This window comes from Scyliorhinus torazame, chromosome 17, assembly GCF_047496885.1.
Source record: "Scyliorhinus torazame isolate Kashiwa2021f chromosome 17, sScyTor2.1, whole genome shotgun sequence".
NCBI classification, from domain to species: Eukaryota; Metazoa; Chordata; class Chondrichthyes; order Carcharhiniformes; family Scyliorhinidae; genus Scyliorhinus; species Scyliorhinus torazame.
In genome coordinates, this window is record NC_092723.1 from 24,783,498 (window position 1) to 24,797,494 (window position 13,997).

Here is a 13,997-nt window from a genome sequence, read left to right on the forward strand (position 1 = left end):
AGGCTGTAAGCAATGTCTGATTCTGTGCTCAGGGTTTGTATCAGTTGGACTTTACTTCCACCATCAGTTCTCACTGTCCAGAGCATTTTTTGTGTGCTTTCTCCTACTGTTCTCTACCTTCTGTTGATTTTCAATGATTTCTGACTGCCCAATTCACACACATGGGCCTTTCTTTGTACCCAAGGCGCCAACGCAGAATACTGATGGGATATTGAATGAAAAAGGAGGCTTGGGAGATTCAGTGTGCAGAAGTTCAATGGACCGGAGTAGGCACCACGCTTGAAAGGAATCAGAGCACCAATCATGTGGCGAATGGAGTCTGTCTCCTCCAGGGTGTAATGGAGTCTACCCCCTCCTGGGTGTAATGGAGTCTGTCCCCTCCCGGGTGTAATAGAGTCTGTCCCCTCCCGGGTGTAATGGAATCTGTCCCCTCCTGGGTGTAATAGAGTCTGTCCCCTCCTGGGTGTAATAGAGTCTGTCCCCTCCTGGGTGTAATAGAGTCTGTCCCCTCCTGGGTGTAATAGAGTCTGTCTCCTCCCGGGTGTAATGGAGTCTGTCCCCTCCTGGGTGTAATAGAGTCTGTCCCCACCTGGGTGTAATGGAGTCTGTCCCCTCCTTGGTGTAATAGAGTCTGTCCCCTCCTGGGTGTAATAGAGTCTGTCCCTTCCCGGTGTAAGGGAGACTGTCCCCTCCTGGGTGTGATAGAGTCTGTCCCCTCCTGGGTGTAATAGAGTCTGTCTCCTCCCGGGTGTAATGGAGTCTGTCCCCTCCTGGGTGTAATATAGTCTGTCCCCTCCTGGGTGTAATGGAGTCTGTCCCCTCCTTGGTGTAATAGAGTCTGTCCCCTCCTGGGTGTAATAGAGTCTGTCCCCTCCTGGGTGTAATAGAGTCTGTCCCTTCCCAGTGTAATGGAGTCTGTCCCCTCCTGGGTGTAATAGAATCTGTCCCCTCCTGGGTGTAATGGAGTCTGTCCCCTGCTGGGTGTAATGGAGTCTGTCCCCTCCTGGGTGTAATGGAGTCTGTCCCCTCCTGAGTGTAATGGAGTCTGTCCCCTCCTGGGTGTAATGAAGTCTGTCCCCTCCTGAGTGTAATGGAGTCTGTCCCCTCCCGGGTGTAATGGAGTCTGTCCCCTCCTGGGTGTAATAGAGTCTGTCCCCTCCTGGGTGTAATGGAGTCTGTCTCCTCCTGGGTGTAAGAGAGTCTGTCCCCTCCTGGTTGTAATAGAGTGTGTCCCCTCCCGGGTGTAATGGAGTCTGTCCCCTCCTGGGTGTAATAGAGGCTGTCCCATCCCTGGTGTAATAGAGTCTGTCCCCTCCTGGGTGTAATGGAGTCTGTCCCCTCCTGGGTGTAATGGAGTCTGTCTCCTCCCGGTTGTAATGGAGTCTGTCTCCTCCTGGGTGTAATAGAGTCTGTCCCCTCCTGGGTGTAATGGAGTCTGTCCCCTCCTGGGTGTAATGGAGTCTGTCCCCTCCTGGGTGTAATAGAGTCTGTCCCCTCCCGGGTATAATAGAGTCTGTCCCCTCCTGGGTGTAATGGAGTCTGTCCCCTCCTGGGTGTAATGGAGTCTGTCTCCTCCTGGGTGTAATGGAGTCTGTCTCCTCCCGGTGTAATGGAGTCTGTCCCCTCCTGGGTGTAATACTGTCTGTCCCCTCCCGGGTGTAATGGAGTCTGTCCCCTCCTTGGTGTAATAGAGTCTGTCCCCTCCCGGGTGTAATAGAGTCTGTCCACTCCCGGGTGTAATGGAGTCTGTCCCCTCCTGGGTGTAATGGAGTCTGTCCCCTCCTGGGTGTAATGGAGTCTGTCCCCTCCCGGGTGTCAAGGAGTCTGTCCCCTCCCGGGTGTAATGGAGTCTGTCCCCTCCCTGGTGTAATGGAATCTGTCCCCTCCCGGGTGTAATGGAGTCTGTCCCCTCCCGGGTGTAATGGAGTCTGTCTCCTCCCGGTTGTAATGGAGTCTGTCCCCTCCTGGGTGTAATAGAGTCTGTCCCCTCCTGGGTGTAATGGAGTCTGTCCCCTCCCGGGTGTAATAGAGTCTGTCCCCTCCTGGGTGTATTAGAGTCTGTCCCCTCCTGGGTGATATGGAGTCTGTCTCCTCCTGGGTGTAATAGAGTCTGTCCCCTCCTGGGTGTAATGGAGTCTGTCCCCTCCTGGGTGTAATAGAGTCTGTCCCCTCCTGGGTGTAATAGAGTCTGTCCCCTCCCGGGTATAATAGAGTCTGTCCCCTCCTGGGTGTAATGGAGTCTGTCTCCTCCTGGGTGTCATAGAGTCTGTCCCCTCCTGGGTGTAATGGAGTCTGTCTCCTCCTGGGTGTAATGGAGTCTGTCTCCTCCCGGGTGTAATGGAGTCTGTCCCCTCCTGGGTGTAATGGAGTCTGTCTCCTCCCGGTGTAATGGAGTCTGTCCCCTCCTGGGTGTAATACTGTCTGTCCCCTCTCGGGTGTAATGGAGTCTGTCCCCTCCTGGGTGTAATGGAGTCTGTCCCCTCCCGGGTGTAATAGAGTCTGTCCCCTCCCGGGTGTAATAGAGTCTGTCCCCTCCCGGGTGTAATGGAGTCTGTCCCCTCCTGGGTGTAATGGAGTCTGTCCCCTCCTGGGTGTAATGGAGTCTGTCCCCTCCTGGGTGTAATGGAGTCTGTTCCCTCCCGGGTGTAATGGAGTCTGTCCTCTCCTGGGTGTAATAGAGTCTGTCCCCTCCTGGGTGTAATGGAGTCTGTCCCCTCCTTGGTGTAATAGAGTCTGTCCCCTCCCGGGTGTAATGGTGTCTGTCCCCTCCTGGGTGTAATGGAGTCTGTCCCCTCCTGGGTGTAATGGAGTCTGTCCCCTCCCGGATGTCATGGAGTCTGTCCCCTCCCGGGTGTAATGGAGTCTGTCCCCTCCCTGGTGTAATGGAGTCTGTCCCCTCCAGGGTGTAATGGAGTCTGTCCCCTCCCGGGTGTAATGGAGTATGTCCCCTCCCGGGTGTAATGGAGTCTGTCCCCTCCCAGGTGCAATGGAGTCTGTCCCCTCCCAGGTGTAATGGAGTCTGTCCCTTCCTGGGTGTGAAGCTGAGTTTGAACCAACTAAGTAAAACAATATGTCTGAGGAAGCATGTTTGAAGTGTGGCTTTTTTAAAATGTTGCTTCAGCCATAAAATGGTTTTAGTTATACAGCTATTTCTTGTCAGCTGTATTTCTTACTTCCCCTTTTCGTATAGTGATTTGAATCGGTCAGTTTCTCGTCAGCAGAGGAAACAAAACATCACCCTGATAAACGTCATGTTTGCGATCATTATTCTTTAGTTAGGATACCTGATTAACGGAGCTAATTCTGGAGCAACATGATCCACCTCATGCAGAACACGTGGAACACAAAAGGACAAGTGGGGCATCTGGTGAGTGGGTGCGCGATGATCATGTTTCGCTTTAAAAAAAAATCTTTTGGAAAGGTGAGGGCATTTTTGGCTCGGCCAGCATTTAGTGCCCATCATTGATTCTCTTACTTTGGCAAAAATATACTTTATTCGTAAAATATATGAAAGACAAACATTTCAAAATGGCGATCACAGAAAGTGCAATGGTATTCACATTTTCTACTTGGATGGTGTGTCCTTTCCTAATTGTCTTTGAGAAGGTGATGGCGAGATGTCTTCGTGAACACAACTGAATGTCTTGCCAGGCAGTGGGCAGCTTAAGAGTCAACCACATTGCTGTGGATCTGGAGTCACATGTAGGCCAGACCGGGTAAGGGCGGCAGATTTCCTTCCCTAAAGGACATGAGTGAACCAGATGGGTTCTAATGGCAATACTATGGATACCGGGAGGAACTTTCCTCCCACTGTAGCTCACCAGTGGCATGCAGCGGCATCTTCTAGTTCCGCCGTTGACAACGGGGTTTCCCGTTGAATATACCACTCGCCGTCGGGGGACTTCATGATCCCGCAGGCGTGAACTGCCAGAAAATCCCACCCGTTGTCTTTTCATTCCAGATTTATTTAATTAATTCGATTTAAGCTCCACAGTTGCCATGGTGAGAATTGAACTAACGTCTGGGGGTTATTGATCCTAGCCAGTGGATTACTGGTGCCGCAATATGATTACTGACTATGTTGCTGTGCCTTATGACGATGCTCTAAACCATTGAACCATATTTTTAAATAAGCAGCTAAACGTTTGTCAGACACCAGTTCAGGAACGTATTGCCTTTCCAGGTGATGATCATTACTTTGCCAGGTTTCTGCATCTCCTCTGGTCACATTTGACTTTTGTTTCATGGGCATCAACCGTTACTCCACGATGGGGCGTGGTATGAGATGGGGGCGAGCCTCTCAACTCACCTTGAGCCTGTCCATATGAATCACTCACTGGAGAGTAATCAGGAGTTGAACATTGCTCCTGTTCATTGTGACCAGACAGCACCACCCCCCACACTCTTCACCAAACCTGAACCCAATTCTCGTGTCCTAGTAGATGATCTGCATAGGCCAGGGATGACGAGGCCATAAATCTACAGGGTATTGGGCATAGGGCAGAGGAGGAGGCAGCACGGTAGCACAGTGGTTGGCACTGTTGCTTCACAGCGCCAGGGACCAAGGTCCGATTCCCGCTTGGGCCACTGTCTGTGCGGAGTCTGCACGTTATCCCCAAGTCCCCAAGTTCCTCCGGGTGCTCCGGTTTCCTCCCACAAGTCCGAAAGACGAGCTTGTTAGGTGAATTGGACATTCTGAATTCTCCCTCCGTGTACCCGAACAGGCGCTGGAATGTGGTGACGTGGGGATTTTCACAGTAACTTCATTGCAATGTCAATGTAAGCCTACCTGTGACACTAATGAAGATTATTATTATTATTAGATAGCACTTTCAAAGAGACAGCACCAGTCTGATGGGCTGAATAGCCTCCAGCTGTGCTGCATCATCCGATATTTTTAACTCACGAATTAATACACTGAAGATGAAAAGCTTCTTACCTGAGGATAATGGCATGCAGTATTTATCGGAATGCCTTCTCCGAATGGCTCCCATATTGTGCAAACTTGCCGAGCTGATGACAGAGGGTCCCTGCCTCATGGGGGTGATTGGTGTGGCGGCTGAGGTTGGCGTGTGAGGTAAACTTTCTGAGAAAATGTCTGAAGAACCCTTGGAAAGCGTGACATTCGACACCAGGTTCAGCTGACAGCAAACAGCGACCAGCAGGGTGGACATTGCGCAGGATAGGGGGAAAGGACAGAAAACAGAAAGAATAAGTGTCACTGATCATCATCTGGAGTTTCAGACTCTGTGTAGCCTGAATCGGGGGAATCCAGACTTTCTTCGCTAAACGGGAAATAACATTGTTCCGCCGATTAACAGTTCCAATTAACAGATGAGTCACTTGAGAGCATCCTGCTTAGGCCCCAAGACAAGAGACTAAAGGCCACAATGAATGCTCCTCGAACAGCCACATCTTGATCATTTTACAACTAAAATGCACTCACAAAATCGATCATTTTATTTCCCCCTCCTTTCCTGATGTTGCCCACGCTTATTGGGTACACTGGCATTGGCTACTCGCTACAGCTCACCCAAGGGGCCATTGTCCAGGGATGAACCTAAACAGTAAATGCTGATAGACTATTCCACCAAGCAGGGCATCATGTTGAACTCAATCTGTCTTCAATTGATACCTGCTCATGTGCACTTTCCAGCAATCAGTTACAGGAATCAGGACACATCCATGTTTCTCTTTCCTTGTATACTGGTACGAAGGTTGATGTAGTCAACAGGCACCCTGTTGAGGTTAGTTACACACAGAACATGAGGGAATATACAAGTAACACTGAGTCTGTAGTTCAGAAACAGGCCACAAGGGCCAACCGGTCTTTGTTGGTGTTTATTCCCCACGTGAACCACCTCCTGCATCTCCTCAACTCACCGTATCACCATATCCTCCTGGTCCTGGCTCTCTCATGTGTTTATCCAGCTTCCCTTTCAACATGCCGATACTATTTATCTCAACGATTCCCTGTTGCAGTGAGTTGCACATCCTCATCACCCTCCAGGTAAAGTTTCTCTTCGAGTTTCTGACTGGATTATTTAGTGACTGTCTGATATTTATGGCCCCCAGTTCCGGTCTCGCCACAAGAAGAAACATTCTCTTCGCATCCACCCTGTCCAACCCCCTCATTATCTCGAAGACCTTTGTCAGGTCACTCCCAGCTTTTCTTTTCTTGCAAAAAGAGCCCCAGGCTGTTCAGGCGTTGCTGAGTTTATAACCTGTTGTTATAACCTCTTTGTTCTGTGCAGCTACCACTCTGCTTACCTCATGACCATCCACTTTAGTGAACAAGCAACTGGTTTGTTGCAGTAATGTGACATAAATTTGCTACAACAAGTTACATCTATGTCCTGCTCCTCATGCCATAGGAATGTATGAGACAGCGTCAGTGACGTGGACATGTGGGGAAGGAAAGGGGGAGGATTGGAAGGACAGAACGACAGCCGGACAGAAAATCATTTTTTGGTTAGTTGGAACTCTGCATTTTATTTGAATGAAGGTTCAAGAAACGGTGAAGAAGAGCAGAGTGCGGCAGAGGAAACCGAAGACTTGGCTGTAAGGAAGCAAAGTGTGAGAAGGAAAAACCAGGAAATAAAGAGGAAAATTCGTTCAAAGTGTAATGCCGTGGAATGCAGCATGTCACATATCAATCATAATTCAGGAATCCGATTTGGACAAGAGGACAGGAAGTTATTTTCATGGGGCGTGGTTTAACGGAAACATTCCTAAGTGTCATTTTGGGCGGGTTTGGCAGGGTGTTTTTCCGCCGGCTTTTTGGGTGAGATCCAGAACGGTAATCACCCACACTTCGGGCACGATGTAACAGTAAAGAGACAGTGTCCTTTCTGGGCGGGATTGAAGGGGTCGTTCCCGATGCATGACCCCTCTATCTAACGACACTCAGGTCTCAATGGGGCCGCCGATGCCACGCAGTGCAGGAAGAGGTCGGGGCGGCATTTTATTCTGCCTGCGTCCAGTGGGGTCCTGCAGGGATCTGTGTTGGGGCCCTTGCTGTTTGTGGTTGATCGGTAAGTTTGCAGATGAGACAAAAATTGTTGGGGTGGTAAATAGTGAGGAGGATAGCCTTCGATTACAGGAAGATATTGATGCACTATCAATTACGACGAGACGAGAGTAGAGAGTAATCGAGGCTTTATTACGCAGAGATATGTTGCCTCCTACAGCTGCTGCCGAAATGGCTGCAGCTCGGTGAGCACACACATTTATACTCCGCCTATTGGGTGGAGCCAGCAGCCAGGGATCTACCCCCGTACCTGTAGCCTTACCGTATTACATCTCTTATGTGTATTATATACAAACAGTGGTGACTACCACATTCACCCCCTGTTAAAAAAAGAGTCCAGCCGGGGGGGGGGGGGGGGGGGTCCGCCTTGTGGAGCTGCACGTGTTTGCGGAGGAGAACGGGTCCTGGAGCTGCCAGCCACGTTGGGAGTGAAACCCCGGAGGTGGACTTCCTAGGGAAGGCAAGGAGACGTTCATGGGGGGTTGCATTAGGCGCAGTGCAAAGTAACGATCAGATGGAGCGGAGGGCGTCAGGGAGGAGCTTCTGCCAGCGGGAGACCGGGAGATTTTTAGACCGTAGGGCCAACAGGACGGCCTTCCAGACCGTCCTGTTCTCCCTCTCCACCTGCCCATTTCCCTGGGGGTTGTAGCTGGTCGTCCTGCCCCAGGCAATGCCCTTGCTGAGCAGGAACTGCCGCAGCTCATCACTCATAAAGGATCCCCGGTCGCTGTGGACATAAGTGTGGAAACTGAACAGAGTGAAGATGCGATTGAGGGCCTTGATGACTGTGGCAGACGTCATATCGGGGCATGGGATGGCGAAGGGGAATCTCGAGTATTCGTCGACCACGTTAAGGAAGTACGTGTTTCGGTCGGAGGAGGGGAGGGGCCCTTTGAAGTCCATGCCAGTAGAAGTGCAGTTTGCACTCCGCGCAGACCTGGCAGTCTTTGGTGACCGCACTGACTCCCGCAATAGAGTAGGGCAGGTTGCGGGCCTTTATGAAGTGAAAGAACCGGGTGACCCCTGGGTGACAGAGACCATCGTGTAGGGCCCGGAGTCGGTCCACTTGTGCGCTGGCACATGTACCTCGGGATAGGGCATCGGGGGGCTCGTCGAGCTTACCGGGGTGATACAAAATCTCGTAATTGTAGGTGGAGATCTCGATCCTCCACCTCAAGATTTTATCGTTTATGATCTTGCCCCGCTGTGTGTTATTGAACATGAAGGCAACCGACCTTTGGTCAGTGAGGAGAGTGAATCTCCTGCCGGCCAGGTAATGCCTCCAATGCCGCACAGCTTCAACAATAGCTTGGGCCTCCTTTTCGACGGAGCAGTGCCGAATTTCGGAGGCGTGGAGGGTGCGGGAAAAGAATGCCATGGAACTGCCTGGTTGAGGGTGATGGCTATAGCGACGCCTGATGCATTGCTCTCAACTTGTAAGGGGAGGGTCTCGTCTGATGCATTGCGGCCTTGGCGATGTCGGCCTTGATACGGTTGACGGCCTGGTGAGCCTCGGCCGCCGGGGGAAAACTGTGGAGTGAATGAGTGGGCGGGCCTTGTCCGCATATTCAGGCACCCACTGGGCACAGTACGAGAAGAACCCCAGGCATCGTTTGAGGGCTTTGGGGCAGTGGGGGAGGGGGAGTTCCATGAGGGGGCGCATGCGATCGAGGTTGGGCCCCAGAACTCCATTTTGCACCATATAGCCAAGGATGGCTAAGCGGTTGGTGCTGAACATGCACATCTCCTTGTTATATGTTATGTTCAGGAGTTTGGCGGTGTGGAGAAATTTGGAAAGGTTAGCGTCATGGTCCTGCTGGTCATGGCCGCAGATGGTGACGTTATCCAGGTACGGGAAGGTGGCCCACAGTCCGTACCGGTCAACCATTCGGTCCATCTCCCGTTGGAAGACCGAGACCCCATTAGTGACGCTGAAGGGAACCCTAAGGAAGTGGTAAAGGCGGCCATCTGCTTTGAACGCCATATATTGGCGGTCCTCCTTGCAGATGGGGAGCTGGTGGTAGGCAGATTTCAGGTCAACTGTAGAGAAGACCCGGTACTGTGCAATCTGATTGACCATTTCAGATATGTGTGGGAGGGGGTACGCGTCGAGCTGCGCGTACCGATTGATGGTCAATGACCATCTTGTGTTTCTCCCCAGTCTTTACCACTACCACTTGGGCTCTCCAGGGGCTGTTTAGGCCTCGATGATGCCTTCCCGCAGCAGCCGCTGGACCTCCAACCTGATGACGGTCCTGTCCTGGGCACTGTACTGTCTGCTCCTGGTGGTGACGGGTTTGCAATCCGGGATGAGGTTCGCAAACAGGGAAGGTGGGTCGTGAGGCCGCATACAGTAATGTGTGGTAGGGACCAGCCGAATTTCCGAGTTAGACTTTGGAGGTTGCACTTAAAGTCCAGGCCAAGTAGCAAGGCTGCGCAGAGGTTGGGGAGGACGTAGAGCCGGAGGTTGCTGAACTCTACGCCCTGAACGGTGAGGGTGGCGGTGCAGTACGCCTGGATCGCCACGGAGTGGGATCCGGAGGCCAGGGAGATTCATTGGGTAATGGGGTGTACCGCGAGGGAGCAGCGCCTTACCGTATCAGGGTGGATGAAGCTCTCCGTGCTCCCAGAGTCGAGAAGGGAAGGTGTCTTGTGGCCATCGACTTTCACCGTTATTGTCGCGGTTGCGAGGTTGTGTGGCCGGGACTGGTCGAGCGTGATGGAGGCGAGCTGCGGCTGGTGTTGGTGGGCCCCGGGCTAGGCGGCGGCATTTGAGGGCGATGAGTGGCCCGATGAGGTGCCCGATGAGCAGGGATCCTGAGGCGCCGTCCAAAATGGCGCTGAAGATGGGGGTGCTCACGGGGCGCACGTGGCGGGCGGCGTTAAAGATGGCAGCGCCCATGGGCCGCACGAGGTCTAATAGGGGAAGATAGCGGCGCCCACGGGCCGCAAGAGGTCTGATGAGGGGAAGATGGCAGCGCCCACGGGCCGCACGTGGGTTGCGGGGCGAAAATGGCGGTACCCATGGGTCGCACGTGGGGGGTGCAGGAACAATGGGACTGGTTACAGCAGCGATCAACCGGGCCTGGCACACCGCAGCGAAATGTCCTTTCTTCCCGCAGGCCTTGCAGAGTGTGCTCCGCAATGGTCAGCGCTGGCGGGGGTGCTTTGTCTGCCCGCAGAAATAGCACTTGGGCCCCCCGGGGTTGGCTGGCTGCCGCGCGGCGCAGGCTTGGGGTTGGCTGCGGGCAGTCGCTGGTGGGGTCCAGGATGGGGTCGCTGTGCAGTCGGGGGAGTACGCTTGTACATTACGGGAGGCTTCCGTTAGCGAGGTCGCGAGTTTCTTGATTGCCGCGAATTCGAGCGTATCCCCTTCTAAGAGGCGCTGGTGGATGTACGCCGACCCTATGCCCGTAACGAAAGCGTCCCTGATTAGGAGTTCGGAATGTTCGATGGCCGAAACTGTTTGGCAATCGCAGTTCCTTGCCAGGGCGTGCAGGGCACGCCAGAAATCTTCCAATGACTCACCGGGGAGTTGTTGCCGCGTGGACAGGCGGCGCCTGGCGTAGAGTTTGTTGATCGGCCGGGTGTAGTTCTCTTTCAGAAGCGCCATGGCCTCAGTGTAGTTGGGCGCATCCCGGATAAGAGGAAAAATATCGGAGCTCAACCGTGTGTACAGGATTTGTAGTTTCTGTGCCTCTGAGGGTGGTTCTGTCGCTGATCCGATGTCGGCTTCAAAGCAAGCTAGCCAGTGGTCGAAGGCTGATGTGGCGTTGTCTGCTTGAGGGTGCAGCTGCAGGCGATCTGGCTTGAGGCGAGGGTCCATCGCTGTAAAATCTCTGCGTAATAAATTGATGCACTATCAATTACGACGAGACGAGAGTAGAGAGTAATCGAGGCTTTATTACGCAGAAATGTGTGGCCTCCTACAGCTGCTGCCGAAATGCTGCAGCTCGGTGAGCACACACATTTATACTCCGCCTACTGAGCGGAGCCAGCAGGCAGGGATCTAATCCTGTACCTGTAGTACAGGAGCCTTACCATATTACATTTCCTATGTACTATATACAAACAGTGGTGACTACCACAGATATAGACGGGTTGGTCAGATGGGCTGATTAGTGGCAAATGGAGATCAATCCGAATAAGTGTGAGGTGATTTTCTTGGGCAGGGTAAACAAGGCAAGGGAAGGTATGATAAACAGCAGGACCCTGGGAAGCACTGAGGATAAAAGAGACCTTGGTGTCCATGTACACTGGCCCCTTAATGTAGCAGAGCAGGTGGATGCAGCGGTTAAGAAGGCATATGGTATACTTGCCTTTATTAGCCGAGGCATAGAGTTTAGAAGCAGGGAGGTTATGCTGGAACTGTATGAAACATTAGTTAGGCCACAGCTAGAGTCTTGTGTGCAGTTGTAGAATCCACATTATAGGAAGGATGTGACAGCACTGGAAAGGGTGCAGAGGAGATTTACCAGGATGTTGCTGGATCGGCTGGAGTGTTCGTATGAAGAAAGACTGGATAGACTTGGATTGCTTTCCTTGGAGCGGGAGGGGGAGTGGGGTACACAGTGGCACAGTGGTTAGCACCGCTGCCTCAGAGCGCCAGAGACTCAGGTTTGATTCTAACCTCGGGTGACTGTGTGGAGTTTGCACATTCTCGCCATGTCTGCGTGGGTTTCCTCCGAGTTCTCCACCCACAGTCCAAAGATGTGCAGCTTAGGTGGATTGGCCGTGCTCAATTACCCCTAGATGGGGTTATGGGAATAGGTTAGGGGATTGGGCTTCGATAGGGTGCTCTTCTAGAGGGTCGGTGCAGGCTCGATGGGCCAAATGGTCTCCTTCTGCGGTGTAGGGAGTCTATGAGGAGACTGAGGGGGACATGATTCAGATGTCGAAAATTACGAGTGGCATAGATAGCGTTGACAGGAGCAAACGTTTCCCCTTGGTGGAGGGGTCAATGACCGGGGGGCATAGATTTACGGTAAGGGGCAGCAGGTTTAGAGGGGATGTGAGGAAAATCCTTTTTACCCAGAGGGTGGTGGGAGTTTTGAATTTGTGCCTGGAATGGTGGAGGCAGAGACCCTCATAACATCTAAGAAGGATTTAGATGTGCACTTGTCATCCCAGAGATAACAAGGCTATGGACCAAGTGCTGGAAATGGGATTTGAATAGTTAGGTGTTTGTTTTTGACTGGCGCAGATGCAATGGGCCGACTCTATGACTCTATCCCTAATTGCCCTTGAGACTGTCGTGGGGAGCTGCATTCTTGTGGTCTCTGTACACCCATGGTACTATTAGGGAGGGAGTTCCCGGATTTTGATCCACCAACAGTGAAGGAACCGCGATATATTTCCAAGTCAGGATGGTGAGTGGGTTTGGAAGGTGCTGCCTCAGGAGCCTTGGTGAGTTGCTGCAGTGCATCTTGTAGATGGTACCCACTACTGCCACTGTGCATCGGTGGTGGAGGGAGTGAAGGTTTAATGTGGTAAATGGGGCACTTTACCTTGGATGGTGTTGAGCTTCTTGAGAGTTATTGGAACTGCACTCATCCAAGCAAGTGGAGAGCATTCCAACACACTCCTAACTTGTGCCTTTTAGGAAGTACCTTCAGCAGGTGGACTGCAGCAATACAAGAATGTGACTCACTACCACTTTCACAAAAGGAAACTAAGAATGGACAATAAATGGTGGCTTTGCCAGCGACATCCATACCCTTAACATAAATATAAAGAAAGGCGTTTGGGGGGGAAAAAATAGAGCTTGGTGAAATACCAAACATCTGCCACTAGATGTCAGCGACCGCCTAGGAAATCTTACTGATTGCCAGTTTAAGAAGCTAGCGACATCTAGGGACAGAGCAACAACACTGCACGGTCACTCACAGTGGCGACACTCTTTCAGAAACCTACTTCTTATGAGAAATGCTGTTTCCTCACCTGAGAGCCTTGGCAGGGGCTGTGAACAAGCCTCTCATCACAATCCACGGCTGGTGTCTACACCAGTGCACTGCCCAGCAGGGGTCATCGAATAACCAACCAGATTCCACGGGCGGGATTCTCCGACCCCCCACCGGGTCAGAGAATCCCCGGTGGGCGTCGTGAATCCTGCCCCGCCGCTCCGACGTCGGCTGCTGTATTCTCCGCCGCCGGTTTTTGGGTAGGGGCGGGGTTTACGTCGCGCCGGTCGGGGGCCGCTGGCAGTGGCACCCCCCTCCGGTAATTCTCTGGGCCCCAATGGGCCGAGCAGCGCGCGTTCCTGGCCAATCTCGCCGGCGTGAAATGGACATGGTCCATCCCAGCGAGACCTGGCTTGGAGGGCGGCTAGCGCAGTCCTCGGGGGGGGGGGGGGGGGGGGCGCGAAGGGATCTGACCCCGGGGGGGCCCCCACGGTGGCCTGGCCCGTGATCAGGGCCCACCGATCAGTGGGCGGGCCTGTGCCATGGGGGCACTCTTTCCCTCCGCGCCGGCCTCTGTAAGGCTCTGCGCATGCGCCAACCCGCGCCGACCCTTCGGCGCCAGTTGGCGCGACGCCAATCCCGTCAGCGCCGGCCTGGCCCCCGGAAGTGCAGAGGATTACGCAACCTCCGGGCGGCCCGACCCCGGAGTGGTTCGCGCCGCTCTTGGCGCCGGCGTCGGGCCGTCCCGCCATTTGCGGGAGAATCCCGGCCCACTTTACTGCAAAGCGTAAAGAAAACCTTTGACTGGGAACTGGTGAAGAAAAGAGTTTCAGAGTATCAGACAATTATTGGAAACTAACAATCTGAAAAGGTAGTGGGGGGCGGGAAATTGTGCTACTCAGAGCAGCATTTTGGAGTGGACACAATTAATAGGGTTGGGCTTAGAGTCATAGAGACCGACAGCACAGAAAAGGGCCTTTGGCCCATTGTGTCTGCTGGTCAAAATCAACCACGAAAGTATTCCAGTAACATTTCCCAGCACTTGTCCATCATTAAACCCAATTTAA

The 13,997-nt window shown here is 52.9% G+C and overlaps 1 protein-coding gene across 5 annotated transcripts in view; it reads right to left on the minus strand.

Annotated features, from left to right (window-relative positions):
• The window catches only part of foxp4 (forkhead box P4), a 620,454-nt gene that overhangs the window by 58,220 nt on the left and 548,237 nt on the right, over nucleotides 1-13,997 (minus strand). For all 5 annotated transcript variants that reach the window (XM_072480228.1, XM_072480226.1, XM_072480225.1 and 2 more), the window contains one exon: nucleotides 4,940-5,141. In XM_072480228.1, the coding sequence (XP_072336329.1) occupies nucleotides 4,940-5,141 (202 nt within the window). The remainder of the gene's footprint in view (nucleotides 1-4,939; nucleotides 5,142-13,997) is intronic.